The sequence below is a fragment of the Parus major genome, chromosome 25LG1 (genome assembly GCF_001522545.3).
Source record: "Parus major isolate Abel chromosome 25LG1, Parus_major1.1, whole genome shotgun sequence".
In the NCBI taxonomy this organism is placed as follows: domain Eukaryota; kingdom Metazoa; phylum Chordata; class Aves; order Passeriformes; family Paridae; genus Parus; species Parus major.
In genome coordinates this window covers 967,371-983,615 of record NC_031793.1, presented here as the reverse complement: position 1 = coordinate 983,615, position 16,245 = coordinate 967,371, and the positions used below count along the sequence as shown (strand labels likewise).

The 16,245-nt window shown below is 45.9% G+C and overlaps 1 protein-coding gene across 4 annotated transcripts in view; it reads right to left on the bottom strand.

The window, feature by feature from the left end:
* CCT3 (chaperonin containing TCP1 subunit 3) overlaps positions 1-15,896 on the bottom strand; it is a 22,798-nt gene extending 6,902 nt beyond the window's left edge. For 2 of the 4 annotated variants that reach the window (XR_004500252.1, XR_004500253.1), the window contains exons 1-13: positions 15,754-15,896; positions 14,098-14,159; positions 13,526-13,576; positions 13,367-13,429; positions 12,678-12,774; positions 12,205-12,322; positions 11,838-12,024; positions 11,197-11,346; positions 10,628-10,760; positions 10,054-10,135; positions 9,752-9,932; positions 8,998-9,243; positions 8,638-8,769 (exon numbers count right to left, since the gene is read on the bottom strand). Coding sequence is in view for 2 of the 4 variants with exons in the window: in XM_015650039.3 (XP_015505525.1) it covers positions 7,869-7,973; positions 8,638-8,769; positions 8,998-9,243; positions 9,752-9,932; positions 10,054-10,135; positions 10,628-10,760; positions 11,197-11,346; positions 11,838-12,024; positions 12,205-12,322; positions 12,678-12,774; positions 13,367-13,429; positions 13,526-13,576; positions 14,098-14,159; positions 15,754-15,784 (1,638 nt within the window). In the remaining 2 variants the exon portion in view is untranslated. Of the gene's footprint in view, positions 1-7,617; positions 7,974-8,637; positions 8,770-8,997; positions 9,244-9,751; positions 9,933-10,053; positions 10,136-10,627; positions 10,761-11,196; positions 11,347-11,837; positions 12,025-12,204; positions 12,323-12,677; positions 12,775-13,366; positions 13,430-13,525; positions 13,577-14,097; positions 14,160-14,877; positions 15,033-15,753 lie in introns of those variants that run through there. The other 2 variants (XM_015650039.3, XM_033519761.1) reach the window with 2 other exon arrangements.
* Between the last annotated feature and the right edge of the window lie 349 nt (positions 15,897-16,245).

Genomic DNA, 16,245 nt, shown 5'->3' with positions numbered 1-16,245 from the left:
GCACTGTTGGCTTCACATTAAGACAACTTGAAGCCTGCTGGCAAGCAAAAATTACCAAAGTTTTCAATGTTACAACCCTCAGAAGAATTAGATTTGTTAAGTTCCACCAATACCTCAGGTGGATGGATAATGTTTAAACCCCCAACAAAAGGTCATTCTAACAAAGTAATGCGGCACTCAGCTGCAGTCAGCCCTATGGCTGATCTCGTTACTACCATGGAAAGTAAAGCCTTTATTCACAGTGCAATCTCACAGGACAATTGCCAAAGCGATTACCTAATTCCATATTCCTAATCTGTGGAGATAGAGCATGGAATTAGATTCCTGCTAATCCACAGAGGACCATGTTATCTTGAGAAACTAACTTCGTTCCACCCAAGCCTTCATCAATTGCTGAATGTAGCTAGCAAAATGAAGAACATCAAACAGTCATAGCGAAGCTTGAATGAATTAAAGCCTAGCCACTCTAAAAAGGCTCGCTTGCTAGACTAAGGAAGGATTGAACTTAACATCCACAATGTTAAGTGAGCTTTCAGCCGATGTGAGTAGCACACATCATGCAGTATTACAAAACTGAGCTGCAATTGACCTTTTGCTCTTAGCACAAGGACATGGTTGTGAGGAATTTGAAGGCATGTGCTGCTTGGATCGTACTGATCATTCAGCTTCCATCCATAAGCAACTACAACAGCTACAGGATGGGTTACATGCCCTGGAAGAAGATAGTGACCCCACTGGAAGTCGGTTCGCCAGCTGGGGCACCACTGGATGGTTGAGGTCTCTTGTGCTAGAAGGGGGACAGACTTTATTTATGATGTTAATTGAGATGACAGTCTAACTTGTGTGTTATCTTATCCAAAGCCTGGTTTGTGCAAAAAGAGAAAGGGGGAATCGTTGCTGTATTTTATATATTGGTAAAGGTCTGTCTGCACAAACCAGCCTTTGAAATAAGTCGTGATATTAAGGGCTAAAATCCTTGAAACTTGCCTGCAGAAGAGAGAGTAAAGCAAAACAATATCCTTGTGTGTAGGGGAAAATATGTAAACTGTGTGTACTAGCCAATAGTAGCTTGCTCTGCCCGCAGACCCTGTAGAACCCTATAAAAGGTGTGCTAAAGATAGAAATAAACGGCATTCACGATTACTTCTGTGAAGACTGGTGAACAGCTCGGGGGTCTTTCAACACCATACAACAAACTACCAGCAAAAAATGATGCTATGCTCTTTCACTAACAGTTCTTATCACATCAGAAAAGTTAAACATAAATAAAAAGTAACCCTATTGAACTCCATACAACAAATCACACCAACTATTAGAAAATAATCAGACCAACTCACTAAACTCGAAACCATTCAACTAACCCTAAATGTTAGTAAAAAAAAACCCAAAGCTCTACATTTATAGTAATACATAAACAATTACCAATACTCTATAAAAAATTTTAATAGCTAATTAAAATATATAAAAAATCTAAACTACTAAAAAGCTAATAAACACCACCCCCAAAAATATACCTATAAAAATCCACCATATAAATGCCTGCATCCTCAGAAATGAAACTAAGAAACACCACAACAGAGAAATCCAAACTTATCATCAACACCTAAACTAAAAAACATAACATTAAATAAGTAGTACATATACATTATTATACACGACCTACAAACAAAATAAAATGATACCATCAATTACTAAAAATCACCTTAAAACCACTCAATAAAAAACTTTCAAAAATTGAAAACTGCATCTAACAAAAGCCACCTAATTAACACCCAAAACTCAGCTAACCAAACAAACCCTACCCAGTCTGAACCCCTACATACAATAAACAAAACCCAATAATACATATCAAAATCTATTTTAATTGATTCTACCTAAAATACAAACAAACCCATTCATAAAATCATATCATAAAAGCATAAAATCATTTTTATTCAAAAACCAACTTGCACATAGTATACATTACAAAAAAATAAAACAACACACTACGTGCCACCAAAAAAAATCTAATACTGAATAAAAACCACATATAAATAACTCTGCTTACTAAATATTACTACCACTATTTATATTTACCTGTATCTGTATAAAAGTATATCTAAAATTGAAAAACATTAATTTGACCATTAAGCCAAAGATATACAATAAAAAATGTCCTAAAATTACATTTTATTATATCCCCTATCATCTGCTTTAAGCCCAAACATAAATTCTGTAACTCCAAAACTAAAAAAGAAAAAATTCTTTGAACATACAATCTATATACAATACTAATACAGCCTCACCCAAATTCTCTCTCAACTCTATTGTCTAAACACAGACAACAAAAAATCCAGTTTTTACTTTTTAAAAATAACTTCTCATTGATTAGTGAATACAAAATAATTGCCAAAGCCGTAACAACTTCTAAAACTATTCAACTTTACTCCAATCCAAAAACCCAAGCTACCGCCAAAACACCCCACGGCTCACAAAGACCCACGCCACATCCCAACCACATGTGCAAAAAAAAAAAAAACCCTCTAAATCTACTGATCTTTACTCCACAACAAATAAATTATCTAACATCATTCATCCTTTTTCCTACACTCTACTTATTAAAATAAACATTTTTTTCACTCTTCCTCAAAAAAAATTCCTTTAAAATCAATTAAAAAACTGACTGAAACCTGACTTCTATTAAGAAGCACATTCATTTTAAAACATTTCCTCACAATTTGTCTCAAACCTTTCTAAGGTTTGGATCCCGTTCCAGTGCACCAGAACCAGATCAACCTGCTCTGGCTCTGTGTTATAGATACATTTGATATTGTTGGCTTTTTGCAAATATTAAAATGAATGTTATGTGTATAAGAATGAGAAATTTTGTTTTATTAATATAGTTGGGGTTTTTTTTCTGCTATTGATGAAATTTAGAAATAGTAGTATAATACATATATGTTAGGTTATAGCATAGTATTAAAATAAAAACTGTCTTTGTTTGTATAACCCAAAAACTGAAGAAAAATAGCTAGAGACTCCTGCATTTGTAAACTATTTTATCCAGATGAAGACAGCAGTGACCAGAGCTCTGGGGGAGGAATTTATTGCGTTCCTGGTATCAGAGAATGTAAATCTCAATGGCGCCAAGAAGATTGATCTATTGGGAAGGGGGCAAGAGAAAACTAAACAGAAGAACACCAAAGATCCTAAGAAGAATGTATGAATATGCATGAGAATTTATGGATATGTAGTAGAGTTCTGTTTTTAAGGGACAATCCTTTGTTAGTAAGGTGTGCTCTCTTGGCTGAATGCAGAGATACCTGGCAGTATTTGTATACTTTATTTCTTCTCCTAATTGTTTTTTCATTAAACTTTTAAATTCTATAAAAATTATGTGAACCTCGTTTTTCACACTCTGGAAACATCAGCAACACCAAACCCAGAGCACGAAGCACCTCGCCCTTCCTACCCCGCTGTCCCTCGGCCCCGTCCTCTCGCATCGAGCGCTGGGAGCCGGGTTCAGCCCCGAGAATTGTCACATCCCTTTCCTCGGACATTTCAGCTTCCACGGGGATATTGCGGGAACCCCCTGCATTCCATTCCCTAGTACAGCACCAAGACAAAGTTCTCCCCCAGCCCGCGTCTCCAGAAAATCGTGTGCAAGGCTTAAACAAGCCTCGAGGCTTGAGAAATACGGACTGCTCAAAAAGCCCAGCTCTCCATCCACAAGGATGAGAACATCATGAGGAAATGAACATCACAAACAGATCCATGCACACCAGATGCACGGGAAGCTGTCAGCTTGGACCCGCAATCAACACAGCAATGGAAAAACCTGAGCTCGAAGCCTTCATGTTAGGGTGCAAAAGGTATCGGACACAGTTTCTAGAAGGCGCCACATCGTTATTTAAAGGCGTGGCTCGGCTGAAGAACAATACCAACAAAGCCCCCAGACAAAAAGCCTGGGGGGTCAGGGTTGGATTTTTTCCCCTCCCCCCCTTTCAGCGGCTTCTGGAAGCGCACTCTGAAGCTGACGAGCCACAAGTGTCCCCCAGCGGCCCTCGCTCCCGGGCTGGCGCCGCTCCAGGTGCGGGGGGACCGGGGGAGCCACGCGAGCCCCGGCAGCGGCGGCACTCGGCACCCGGGGGCGGCCCCGCGCTCCTGGCAGGAAAGCGGCATCTCTGGCAGGCGGGGGAGGCACCGGGACCGACCCGAAAGGGCCCCGGCGGTGCCCGAGCCCCGCGCCCGGAGCGGACAGAGCGGCAGGGACGGACACAGCCCCGCGCCGCGGCTCCCGCCGGCCGGCCTGGCAGAGCTCGCCTCGCCTCCGCACGGTTCTGTCGCTCCCTGCCATTGCACCTCAGCAATTCCCCAGGGAATGCCAGGAGCGCTCCCCTGCAAGACATTTGGTGCCAGGGGGCAGAAGCGCCCTCAAATGCAGCGGCACGGCCCCGTGTGACCCCACCAAATGCTGGAAAAGCCGGTGTTCCCGTCAATTGAACCCCGGAAACTGAGGCAACAGGGCGTGTTCGTGCCACCTTAAACCAATATAATGGCAAATAAATGTGTTCTCCGCCCTTCAATTTAATCCCCTACAACAGCAGAAAAGAAGGGGGTTTCCCCCTCAAATTAAATAGCTCAAATAATGAGAAAAGGGGGATTTTTACCTCAATTCAAATCCTTACAAAGCGCAGACAACAGGGTTTCCCCCTCAATTTAAACCTCAGGATGATGAAAATGGGGGAAGAACCCTCAAATCAAGCCCATAACATGGCAACAATATTTTTCCCCTTCCAGTTAAAATCGAACACAGGGATTCCCTGTCAACTGATATGACTAACACCTTGGAAAAAGGCAGGTTTTCCTCCTATCAGTACCCTCAAAATCACAGCTGAAAGGGGATTCCCCCCAGTTTAAGCACAGACAATAATGGAGGAGGAGTTTTTTCCCTCAGTTTTAATTCCTTTTGTCCTCATAAGCCCTGTTTTTTTTCTCCTGGGGGGGGAATAGTAAGATGAAATCAAAAGGGAAAACGAGAAAAGTCCTCCCCGCAAGTCCACACTGGCTCACCTGCTCAGATGCTGCTTCTGGGAGCAAAGGTTTATCCCTCGGCACCTCCTTTACATAATGCTCCACATCCAAGTGCATCCAACTGTTCTCCCGGACCCTATGAGATGCTCTCAGTATCGTTCCATGAGACACCCCCAGGAAGCCCACCATAAACCCCACTCCTCCAGCTGCTCCATGCCCAAGTGAACTGAGAGAAACCCTCCCCTTAAAACAGCCCCAGGCAGGACCCACCCCCTCCTCATCATCACTTCACACATAGGGATGTCCTGTCCCCTCCTCATCATAACTGCTCAAACTGCTCACACCTGGGGCCTCTCTGTCCCCTCATCATCATAACTGCTCACACCTAGGGCTGCTCTGAGCCCTCATCATCCTCACAGCTCAGTTTGTGCTGTTGCCACTCTAAGAGCGAGGGCAGGTGCAGAAGGAACTTGTTGCTCATTCCCTGGACAGCTCACTGTATGCACCTGACACCCTGGGGCACCAGGCTTTCCTTGCTATGGATGAGGACACCTCTCCTCCTCCAGGTGCCCAAGGCTGAAAATGGAATTCCACCTCCACAATTCCATGTGTTTGAGTTTCATAATTCCCAGTGTAATTCCCCATGGATCATAAGCCATCACCTCTAATTTTTCCTCTAGAATCACTGCTGACTTGCTTTTCTGTGGAATTGTTTGACACATCGATGCAGATTTCAGGGGTTTGTTTATGGCTTATCCTGACAAGCACAAATGAAATCCAAACACCCAGAATTACAGGGAAATATGGATAAAGTTTATAAATACGCCTCTTCCCTGCAACTCCCTGGCATTGACCTCTAACCTTGGACCCTTCACCTTTGGTCCTGACCATTGACCTTTTACTCTTAACCTCTGAATTTTGACCTTTGACTCTTGACTTCTGCCCTTTGAAGTTTGATTCCCTGATAATTGACCTTTGATCACATAACCTTGAAAAATTAACCCATAACATTGATCTTTGAACATTGATTCACATTTGACCCTTGAAGTCTGAATCCCTGACTTTCAGCTTTAACCATTGACCCCTGATCTCTGAGCTTTTGTCCTTGACCTCAGCCCTTGGACCTATGACCCTTAATCTTTCATCCTGCCCCAACATCAATATCACCAACCTACAGTGATTTCAGCACATGAATCCTGCAGTACATATCTCACCCAGCAATGTCAATCCCATTATCAGTCTCTATCCCAGCCCTACATAGATTATAGCCCCAGCCCTAGAGACCCCTTCCCTGGCCTGGTCATTTCAGCTCCTGGGCCACAAGCTTTATTTCACTGCAAGCTCTCTTCTTCCAGCTCCAGATGCGTTTCTCCACCACCCCTGGCTGAAACTTCTGCAGGTTCAAGGAGCAGGATCTTCCTCTTGGCTCCAGCTCTGCAACAATTCAGCTCCCACCCTATGGTCTCTGAGCGCACCCGAGTCAATATGCCAGTCTCACAATGATTTCAGCTCCAGCCCCAGAGTGCCCTTCCCTGCCCCAGTGATTTCAGCTCTTGAGCCACAAGCTTTATTTCACTGCCAGCACTGTTCTTCCAGCTCCAGATGTGCATTTCTCCAGCTCTCCCGGATGAAACCCCTCCAGGTTCAAAAGGCAGGATCCTGCTGTTCGCTCCAGCTCTACAACATTTCAGCTGCTGCCCTACTGCCTCTAAGCCCACCCCACAGTGCTTTCAGCTCCAGGACTGCAGTCCCCTTCGCAGCCCAATAGACACTATGCTGGCCACAGCCATCATTTCCTCAATCCAACCAACCTTTTCTCAACTCTATTTTTTTCCCATTTTCACTCAAAATCCCAGTACCATACACAATTTCCCAGCCCTACAGTGGCTATCCCAGACCCTGACAATATCCCAGCATCACCGGCATTTCAGGACTCATTTCACTTCAGAGGAGACTACTGAGGGGGAATAGCTAGAACTGGAGGCAGCTCTGCAAGGGCGTGTCTCCAGAACAGAGCAGAGGGGCAGAATTCCCCCCCTTCACATGCTGCCCACGCTGTTGGGGATGTGCCCAGGACAATGTGCGGTTTCTGGGCCCTCAGTGTACGTTGTGGCGGCATGGTGAGCTTCTTGTCAACCCATTCCCCCAAATCCTTCTCAGGGCTGCTCTCCATCCATTCTTCCCCTGTCTGTGTTTCGGTGCAGCACCTGCCCTTGGTCTTGCTGAACCTCGTGGGCTTGGCACGGACCCGCCTGCCCAGCCCGTCCAAGTGCAGGTGCCAGAAGCCCCTTCCTTCCCCCCAGTCCTGCCCTGCTGCAGCCGCATACCAGCGCATGCAGCCCAGGCTGCTCCTGCCCCCCCAAATGAAGCCCAGAGGGGCTAAGTGACACCTCACAATAGGAAACCACCCAGTTTCATCCACCGCTGCCCACAGGAGATTCTAACCTTTGCAGTGATTCTGGGGGCAGAGAGAAGCTGATGGCAGCAGCCTGGCAGGTCACTCCAGTCCACCCCCACACTGGGATTTTGCCCCAAGACCTTGCCCAGCCCCTCTGCAGAGCTTTTCCATTACACCCCCCTACTCCGGGGCACTAAACACAGAAAGAGCCTGAAACAATGTATTTATTTTGAGGCAATTAGAATTTTCAGTCTGGAACCCTCAGCCCAGCAGCAGTGTCCCCCAGGGCAGAGACACTAATAGCCACTGCCTTTTCCCCATGTCCAGAGTATTTTCCATCCCTCCCAGACTTTAAATAAACTTTTCCAGGTTCAGCCTCGAGATCAGGCCACTGCATTGAGCTCTTCCCCATGTCAAGGTCAAGGCCGCTGGTTCTCCCCTGCAGAGACTCAACCACTCACTCCTGGGCTGTGTCCGGTGCTGCGGACTGCTTGCTTTGGTTGTCACCCTTCTTTTTGTGCCCCGAAACGATGTCATCAATACGGAGGAGGAGAACTGCAGTCTGCAGAGAAACCCCACACCCAGGGCTCATCTGGGGCTTATCACAAAAGACAAAACCCAGCCTGCCCAGATTTCACACCACACAACCATCAGCCTGGGGTGAAATGCTTCTTTCAGCACAGGAGACGGGAATGGTGTCTCACACGCTCACGGGAGCAGCAATGGGCTGCTTTCTGACCACCATGGAAACAAGGACACACATTTTTTCTGGTTGACTGACATAGAAAGGACACAGTATCCCTTGGAGGAACAGCCTTTGATACAACACCGGCAAGGAAATGGCAGGATCCATAGGTAACCAGAAGGGTAGCTGAGACATGGCAGCCCCAGCCAGCCAAAGGGATAAAACTCCCACAACCACTGATGATTTCAGCATGTTGCTGGCACAGGATTGCTCAGGCACAGCTCTGTCTGGCATTGGAAGCAGTGAGAGCACTCTGCACTATTTGCAGGATAAGGTGGGATGAAACATGATAAAATTTAGCCACAGGATCAAAAACCCTGGGAAAGACTGAGTCTGGGCTCCCACATCCCTCATTATCCCACCTCCAGCAACAAGAAGCTCAGACATGCCCAGCACTGGGTGTACAATGCCCTTCCAACCACCCCAGCATACAAGGAAGGATGTCCTCCTCTCCCAAAAAATACCCCCAGACTCTCCTTACCTCCACGGCTGTTTTGTAGGTCTGAAGTTTGACAGCCAAGGGCTCCCAGATCCCCAGCTCCTTCATGTCAACCAGGGCTCCAGACTCCCCATTCACCCCCCATGTCTGGCTGCCTTCCTGAGTGTGCTTGGCCTGGAAGCAGAAAGACAGGTCACCCACAATGGGGTGAAATGGAAAATTCCTCTCTGGAGTCTCAAACTGACCATGAGCTCAGGAAACTGTAACAGGTCATTAGAATATTCTCCATTTTGGAGTTTATACAAGAACATGCTACTGTTCTGAACAGTGGGAGGCATCCAAGGAGCTGGGTGAAGCAGGAAAAGGCTGACTCTCCCCTGGTGCCCCTGCCAAATGCCTTACCCTGAGTGAAGTCAGAACACGGATTGTACTGGCGCCACAGTTCTGGATCAGTGTCCGGGGAATGACTTCCAGAGCCTGGGCCACTGCACGGTAGGGCCACTGCTCCACACCTGTCATGCCCTTGGACCTCTCCGTCAGGGCATGGGAAACGGCCATTTCAGTGGCTCCCCCACCTGGCACCAGCTGTGGGTCCATGAGGACATTGCGGCACACCTGCATGGCATCCTGCAGGTTGCGCTCCACCTCCTGCAGCAGGTACAGAATCACAAAATTTTTGAGGTTGGAAAGCCCTCTAATATCAAGTCCAAACATTCCCCCAGCACTGCCAAGTTCCAAGGTGCCACATCCATACATTTGCTAAATCCCTCCAAGGATGGTGACTCCACTACTGCCCTGGCTACCCTGTGCCAGTGCTTAACCACACTTTCCATGAAAAAATTTCCCGTAACATCCAATCCAAACCTCCCCATGTGCAACTTGAGGCCACTTCCTCTTGCCCTATGACTTGTTATTAGAGCCTGACCCCCAGTGGGCTAGACCCTTCTGTCACTACTAAATAGGGAGCAACAATGTCCTCACTGAGTCCCGCCCCCAGCTCCCTCAGATGCTCCTTGTGCTCCAGACCCTTCCACTGCCCTTCTCATTATTAACTGGAGCACCACACCAGCTGAAAGCCCAGGTCACAGTCTGCTGGTGATGACTCATCACAAAGGAGGCTGGCACAGGAGATGAAGCTGCCTATGCACTTGCTTACCGCTAGGATTTCCTTGCTGGCTCCCCGCAGGATGATGGTGCAAGCCTTAGGATCTTTGCAATCAGTGATGAAAGCAAAATACTCATCTCCTATTTTTTTCACTTCAAAGAGCCTAGCACCAGTTCCCACATCCTCCTCCCGGAGCTCATCTGTGCGACTGACAATGCGAGCTCCACAGGCCCTAGCACACATTAAAAGCATGGCATTAGACGCTCACAAATCAGAATTGATAACGAGTGAGATCAGAACAATTCCGTGTCATGCAAAGTAGGAATGGGCTTCAGACAGGAGCCAACACCTACCTGGCAATCCGGTTGTTGTCAGTCTTCCGCACCCTGCGGATGGCGGTGATGTTGGCTCTCATCAGGTAGTGCTGGGCCAGGTCTGAAACCAGGTTTGTGCAATTTCAGTAGTGAATCGGCAGTATCATGTCTAACTTCATCTGTTTATCAGTTATCAATCCAGCTATTTTAATTCCAGTCTTTGAAGCAAAAGGGATTACATGAAAAGGCACCTAAATGTAGCTTTTTAAACCAGGCCACAAGACAAAATGGTAGCACAGCTCTCCAGGGGTTAAGACTCAGCTTCACTTGTATTTTGGTATCTTTCCCAAATGTTGTAAAAGCAAAATATTATTTTAAGAGTCTACTTTCACAAAGCAACATCAAGAATGAACTTCAATGCCTGCAGAGTACACCTATTTGCTAGAAAGCTAAAATAAATCCCAAACCAGATTCAGCACCAGGTTTCAGAGGTGTTGTATTAGTTTGCTGTTGTGGGTTTTGGTTGGGTTTTCTCTAAGTTCCTGAGCAGTGCATTCAACACCATGAACCTCACTGAGAAGAATTCAACACAAAGAATCACATGTGCTATTACCAGAAACTCCTTTTTCCGTGATGACTAGATCTGGTTTGACTCTTATCAGATCCTCACACATCTGCTGAATGTACTCTTCCTCCATCTGCAGGATACGGGCAAAGTCTTCCTCCCGAGTAATTTCAATGTCAGTCTGTACAAAAGAGGTATAAACAGCTTAGAGTGTTCATTCCAGCCTTCACTGTATTAGATACACCTCACCCAGCTTCAAGCAGCTCAACTCCTCCATAATAACCAGGGAAAGAGTCAGGAATGAAAACCACTGATCAAATAAACTGCAACACTGTCAATTGAGCATTAACCTTAGCTCAAGCTCAGAAATATTTCTTTTGCTATGACCAGCAGCACTTAGATACACAAATCACTGTAGCTGCTTCAATGAGTCAAAACGCTGCAGCCTCACTCCTATTTTTCCCACAACAGAATTAACCCCCACATTCAACAGGTCTCTGAAAGGTCGAACACAGAATGCTTTTCACCACTTGCACTTTTAACAAGTCATCTGCATTTGTTTGTTTAACTCATCCTAAATCAAGACTTGCCGATGTCTCCAACAGGACTCACTTTACCTGGCTCTCTCCTTTCTTGTACTCCAATGAACAATCCAGAAGGACAATGCGTGGATTCTTAATAAGGCGACGCATTCTGGGATGGGTTACATCTTTATTCACCATGATTCCACGCAAAACGCATGAGTCTTCGCTAAAACCACCTGGAATCTGAGATACACGAGGAAGGGAGAAGATGAGGTGAGTCAGTTGTCTACAAAAACAGAGTCGGTAATCTACAAAAACTTGTGTATCCGAAAGTATCTCTTGAAGTTGTCCCACATACAGAAAAGGAAAAACATCTCCCAGGTAACCTGCATCCAGATCACTACACAAGTTTAATTTTAAGCACATGGATTTAAAGTGGGAAGCCAGGAAAGAACTTAAGAAACTTTTAACATCCTATTGTCTAGCAACATGTTTCTTTTCCATCTTCTATATCCAACTGAAATTATCTTTTTGACAGGTACCCTTTTTAGAGTTGAAATAGCAGTCACTGTTGGCACTTGTAAATGAGCGTGGCTGACACCACTGACTGAAATATCTTCAAGGATTATGTCTGCAGAGAAGTAACACAAAATTCTTCTCAATGCACCCTACAATAAACTAGTTCACAACAAGAAAGGAACACAAGGGTAAGAAACACTTCAGGACAAACTCACCTTCTCTACTTTTGCATATTTTTTAATATCAATTTCCTTTCTGCCATTTTCTTCAAACTCCACAGTCTTAACAGCATCAAGGGCAATGCTACAAGCCAAGTCAGACCAGCGGTTTATTGCCTTGGTGTTTATCGCACTCTTAATTATTTTAAGCATCATCTCTTTATTGTTCACGTCCACTGGAGTGCTGAGATAAAGGAAAAACCAAAGAGCAAACTGAGCATTAATTCCAAGCAACAATCTAACCCTTCTGACTCCCTCTCCAATTTTGCTGTTGTATTCAACTAACACAGCTGCCCAAAGGAGCAGCTTGAAGCAGTAGAAAGTCCACATCCCTCCACTCTAACTTCTGCCAGCCCATACTTACCCAATTTTCTTTAGAATACTGATCATGTCATCAAGAGCCTTACGATAAGCCCAGATGATCACAGTTGGGTGCATCTGCTGTTCAAGAAAGTGTTCGGCAACAGAGAGCATCTCTCCAGCTAAAAACAATTAAAAATAAATCAAAATCCCCCAAGTGAGTTAGAAGGATAATCATGAGTCAAGAAAGGAGAGCACATATGAAAAAAAAAGATATTCTCTATGCATGCAGAGAGTGCTAACATCACCTATAGCTTTCTTCACACTTAACTGTGGTTATCATGGGGAAAGAATAACTTCCTAAAGTGTGGAGCTGATCACATTATTGTCTCATGAACCTAGCACGCTCTCACACTGTAAAAAACCCCTCTCCATCTCAAGGTTACTAAATAACTAAGATGTGTCTCATCATGAGCTCTGCTTGGAAAAATAGTGAACTGCAGCCTTTATGAAAAGTGTCTGAGTCAGTCTCCTTACCAAGGATAATGACAGATGTGGTCCCATCTCCAACTTCTTCATCCTGAGTGCGGCTGATCTCTATCATTGATTTTGCGGCTGGATGCTGGACTTGAATCTAGATAGGAGCAAGGGGTATGGATTTGTCCCAGAATATTAAAGCAGAAACATCCCACGTCACTCAATGGAACAAACACCACACCTTTAATACAGTCAAAAGCATTCTGTCCAACCACAGTAAGTCTTTTTTTCTTCCTTTCTGAGACCAAAAGCAAGCCCTTGTATTTGACAGAATTGTGTCTCTTCACTGTTTTTCAGGCATTATAGATTTTAGGATGTTCTTTTAACAGCTCTTTCATGGTAATGATTTCTAGGTCTCATCATGTGGCATTGTGAACACAACCATCTACTCAAAAGGTCTCAATTCAGTTGATAATAGCTCCAATTACCAAAGAATTGGAATTTGCATCAGTCTTGTAAATACTTCATGAAAACTTCCCACATCTATGATCAAAGCCACATTTCCGTAGAGCAAGAACACCTGCTTGATATGTTTCATTTCTCCCCAGTCAGAACCTTTCTTGGTGCAGCTGGTTAGCACTTGCTAGCTCTCAGGATGGCTGAGGAGATCATACAGCTCCACTGTCATTCAAGATTCAGGCACATATTGACCTAGTGTTATGCAAGACAAGCCTTTAGAAGAAACTTACCTCTCTAAGAATAGCATTGCCATCGTTGGTCATCACAATCCCACCCATGGGGTCCAAAAGCATCTGCAACCACAAGAGAACCAACATTTGACTGCTCTGTTCCATGTGTGTCTCACTTCTAGTCAGCTGCAGCACAGGCATTGCAGCACAAAGTCTTACCTTCATCATTGCTCTTGGTCCTAAACATGTTCGGATAATGTCAGCAATAGTCTAGATGGAATCAGAGAAATGAGGTAATTCAGAAGGGCACCAAAAAGTCTTTAAAAAACCCATAGTGAAATCAGCAACCCCTGCAAAATTTAAGTGATACAACAATTCTGCTATGGTTGAGATGCAGCCAAGGTTAAGAATTGTGTTGGAAATGAGAACATGGGGATTATCAAGACACTGGAACCATGCTAAATTATTATCTCAATCAGATGCCAAAACTGAGACATTTTCAGACTTTGCAGAAAAAGGGGGTTTGGTTGGTTAAATCCCTTCATGATTATTTATAGGGAACTCATTACATGAACAATGCAGATATTTTATTTTTATATAGAATTTTTATGTAATAGTAAAAAAATCTGCTAACGAAGAAAATTATTTTCCATGTTGCTTCTTCTACTCTATAGTCACATAAAATAGAGAAAATACACTTCACATCCAGTTTTCCCCCTGCAATATATAAATACACACACAAAAAATAATAATAATAAAAAAAATATCAGAACAGCCTGAGAATTTGGTACCTTTGCAGCAGTGATGTTTCCCGTCTGGACTTTTCTTCCAGACTCCCGTTTTGTATTCTGACCTAAAGCACACAGAAAAAAATAAGATTAATTAAGTACAATCAAGTACAAAACAAGGATGCAGTCACCTCCCAGTCACACATTTAACATGTGACCAGTTTGAAATTCAGAGTTTACAATACAAATACTGCAGTCACAATGAGAAATACATTGATAGAAACAGTGTCAGTGAAAAACAACATTCCCTATTATAACAGAACTCCTCGTTAGCATCCTGAGACACAGCTTTGCAACCCTGAAACAGGACCTATTACCCTAGAAAATCAAACTGCAGTGACTCACTAAGATTTGCCAAGGAGCTGCTATTGTACAGTAGAGTCCAGTCAAAAAAAAGTTACGGAGGCTCATGTACAGTAAGCAGAACTGAGCAAACATAAAGTTAATCAATCAATGTTGCTCTGGTACATAAGTAGCTGTGGTACCAACAGACTCACAACCACAGCTGGAAACCAGCTCTCACCAAACTCGGCCATAGAGCATATTTGGGCTCAGGGGTGCTTTTCTGCTATTACAAGCCTGGCTCAAGCATGCCCAGATTTACTCAAGAGCAGATGCATGCACAAAGGGAAGTGTAAGACAGAACAAAAGGAAACAACAGTAAGAGCAGAAGCAAGTCTCAGGCAAGCAGGCTTATAGAAAAAGGGCGGTAGGCTACAGTGGATGGAGAAAAGATAATGGGATACCCAAACATTAAAAAAAAACCAACAACCCTGAGAATACCTCATGTTGGTGGATGGTGAGAAAATCATAAAATGGTTTGCATTGCAGTGGATCTTAAAGACTATTTCATTCCAAAACTCTTTCATGGGCAGGGACACCTTCTATTGGAGTGAAGCTCCGAGCTTTGTCCAGCCTGACCTTGGACACTTCCAGGGATGGGGCAGTCACAGCTTCTCTGAGCAACGTGTGTCAAGGCCTCACCACTCTCACAAGGAAGAATTTCATCCCACTATCCAACCTAACTCTGCTCTCTGGCAGTGGGAAACCATCCCTTCCTATCCTATCACTACAGGCTCCTGTCCAAAATCCCTCTCCAGCTCTCTTGGATCCCCTTTCGGCACTGGGAGAAGTTTTAAGGTCCCCCTGGAGCTTTTACTTCCCCAGGCTCAACACCCCCAGCTCTCCCAGCTTGTCTCCAGAGCAGAGAGGCTTCAGCCCTTGGAGCATTTCCGTGGGCTTCTCTGGACTCGGTCCAGCAGCTCCATGTCCTTCGCATACCAGACACCCAAGAATTGGTGTTCACATGGGATTCAAACGGGTCAGCACAAAGCAACACGCTGAGAAAAACAGCTGAGAGCGTGGAAGGTCTGACCGCCGCGAGGCTCCGAGATCTCCCGGAGAGGGCGCGGCAGAGGCTGTGGATAGGGAGCTGCGAGGGGGAGCTCCAGCCGCGACGGGGGCGGCAGCGATACCCAGTGAATCCCTCGCAGGAGAGGAAACCCCGGCCGGAATGGGCTGTGAAAGAGCGCCTGGCCATGAGGAGACCCAACATGGCGGCGAGTCAGGCGAGCAGCAAAGTAGGGCGGGGGTCCGAACCGGCCATCCCCTGGCCCTCCGCCCCGGGAGGCCGGGCCGGGCCGGGACGGCAGAACTTACTGAGAACCAGGACGGGGCGCGGGCCCATCATCGCGGCGGCTCGAGCAGCGGAACCTTCTGGAGCCCGGAACTGTCGCTTCGCAAAGCCGCGACTCCGTGCACCGCCTCCCACCTCCGCGGTCAATGGCGCGTGAGTGCTGCGGCCAATGAGAGCAAACACCCGGCGAGTTCCGGCTGGGAAGTGACGCTGCTCGCAAGGGGCGGGACCGCCCGGGGCTCCGCACGAGCGCGGTGCCCGCCGCGCCCGTGGAGAGGGGAGGAGCCCTGCACAGACCCAGAGAAGAGGCGGCAATCCTCAAGGAGCGGGCGCAGAGTGGACATTTCGCTGCCGCCTCGCTGTTGCATCCGGAAGGCACCGTGTCCGAGTTGCCACGGCCGACCTCGGTTCCGAAAGGCACACCTCAATGCCCACCCCCTCGGTCAGCGCGGTGGTCTCGCCCAGCGTGCAGTGCAGGACCCCAGGAAAAAGACGGATCTTGCGGCGGCACCGCC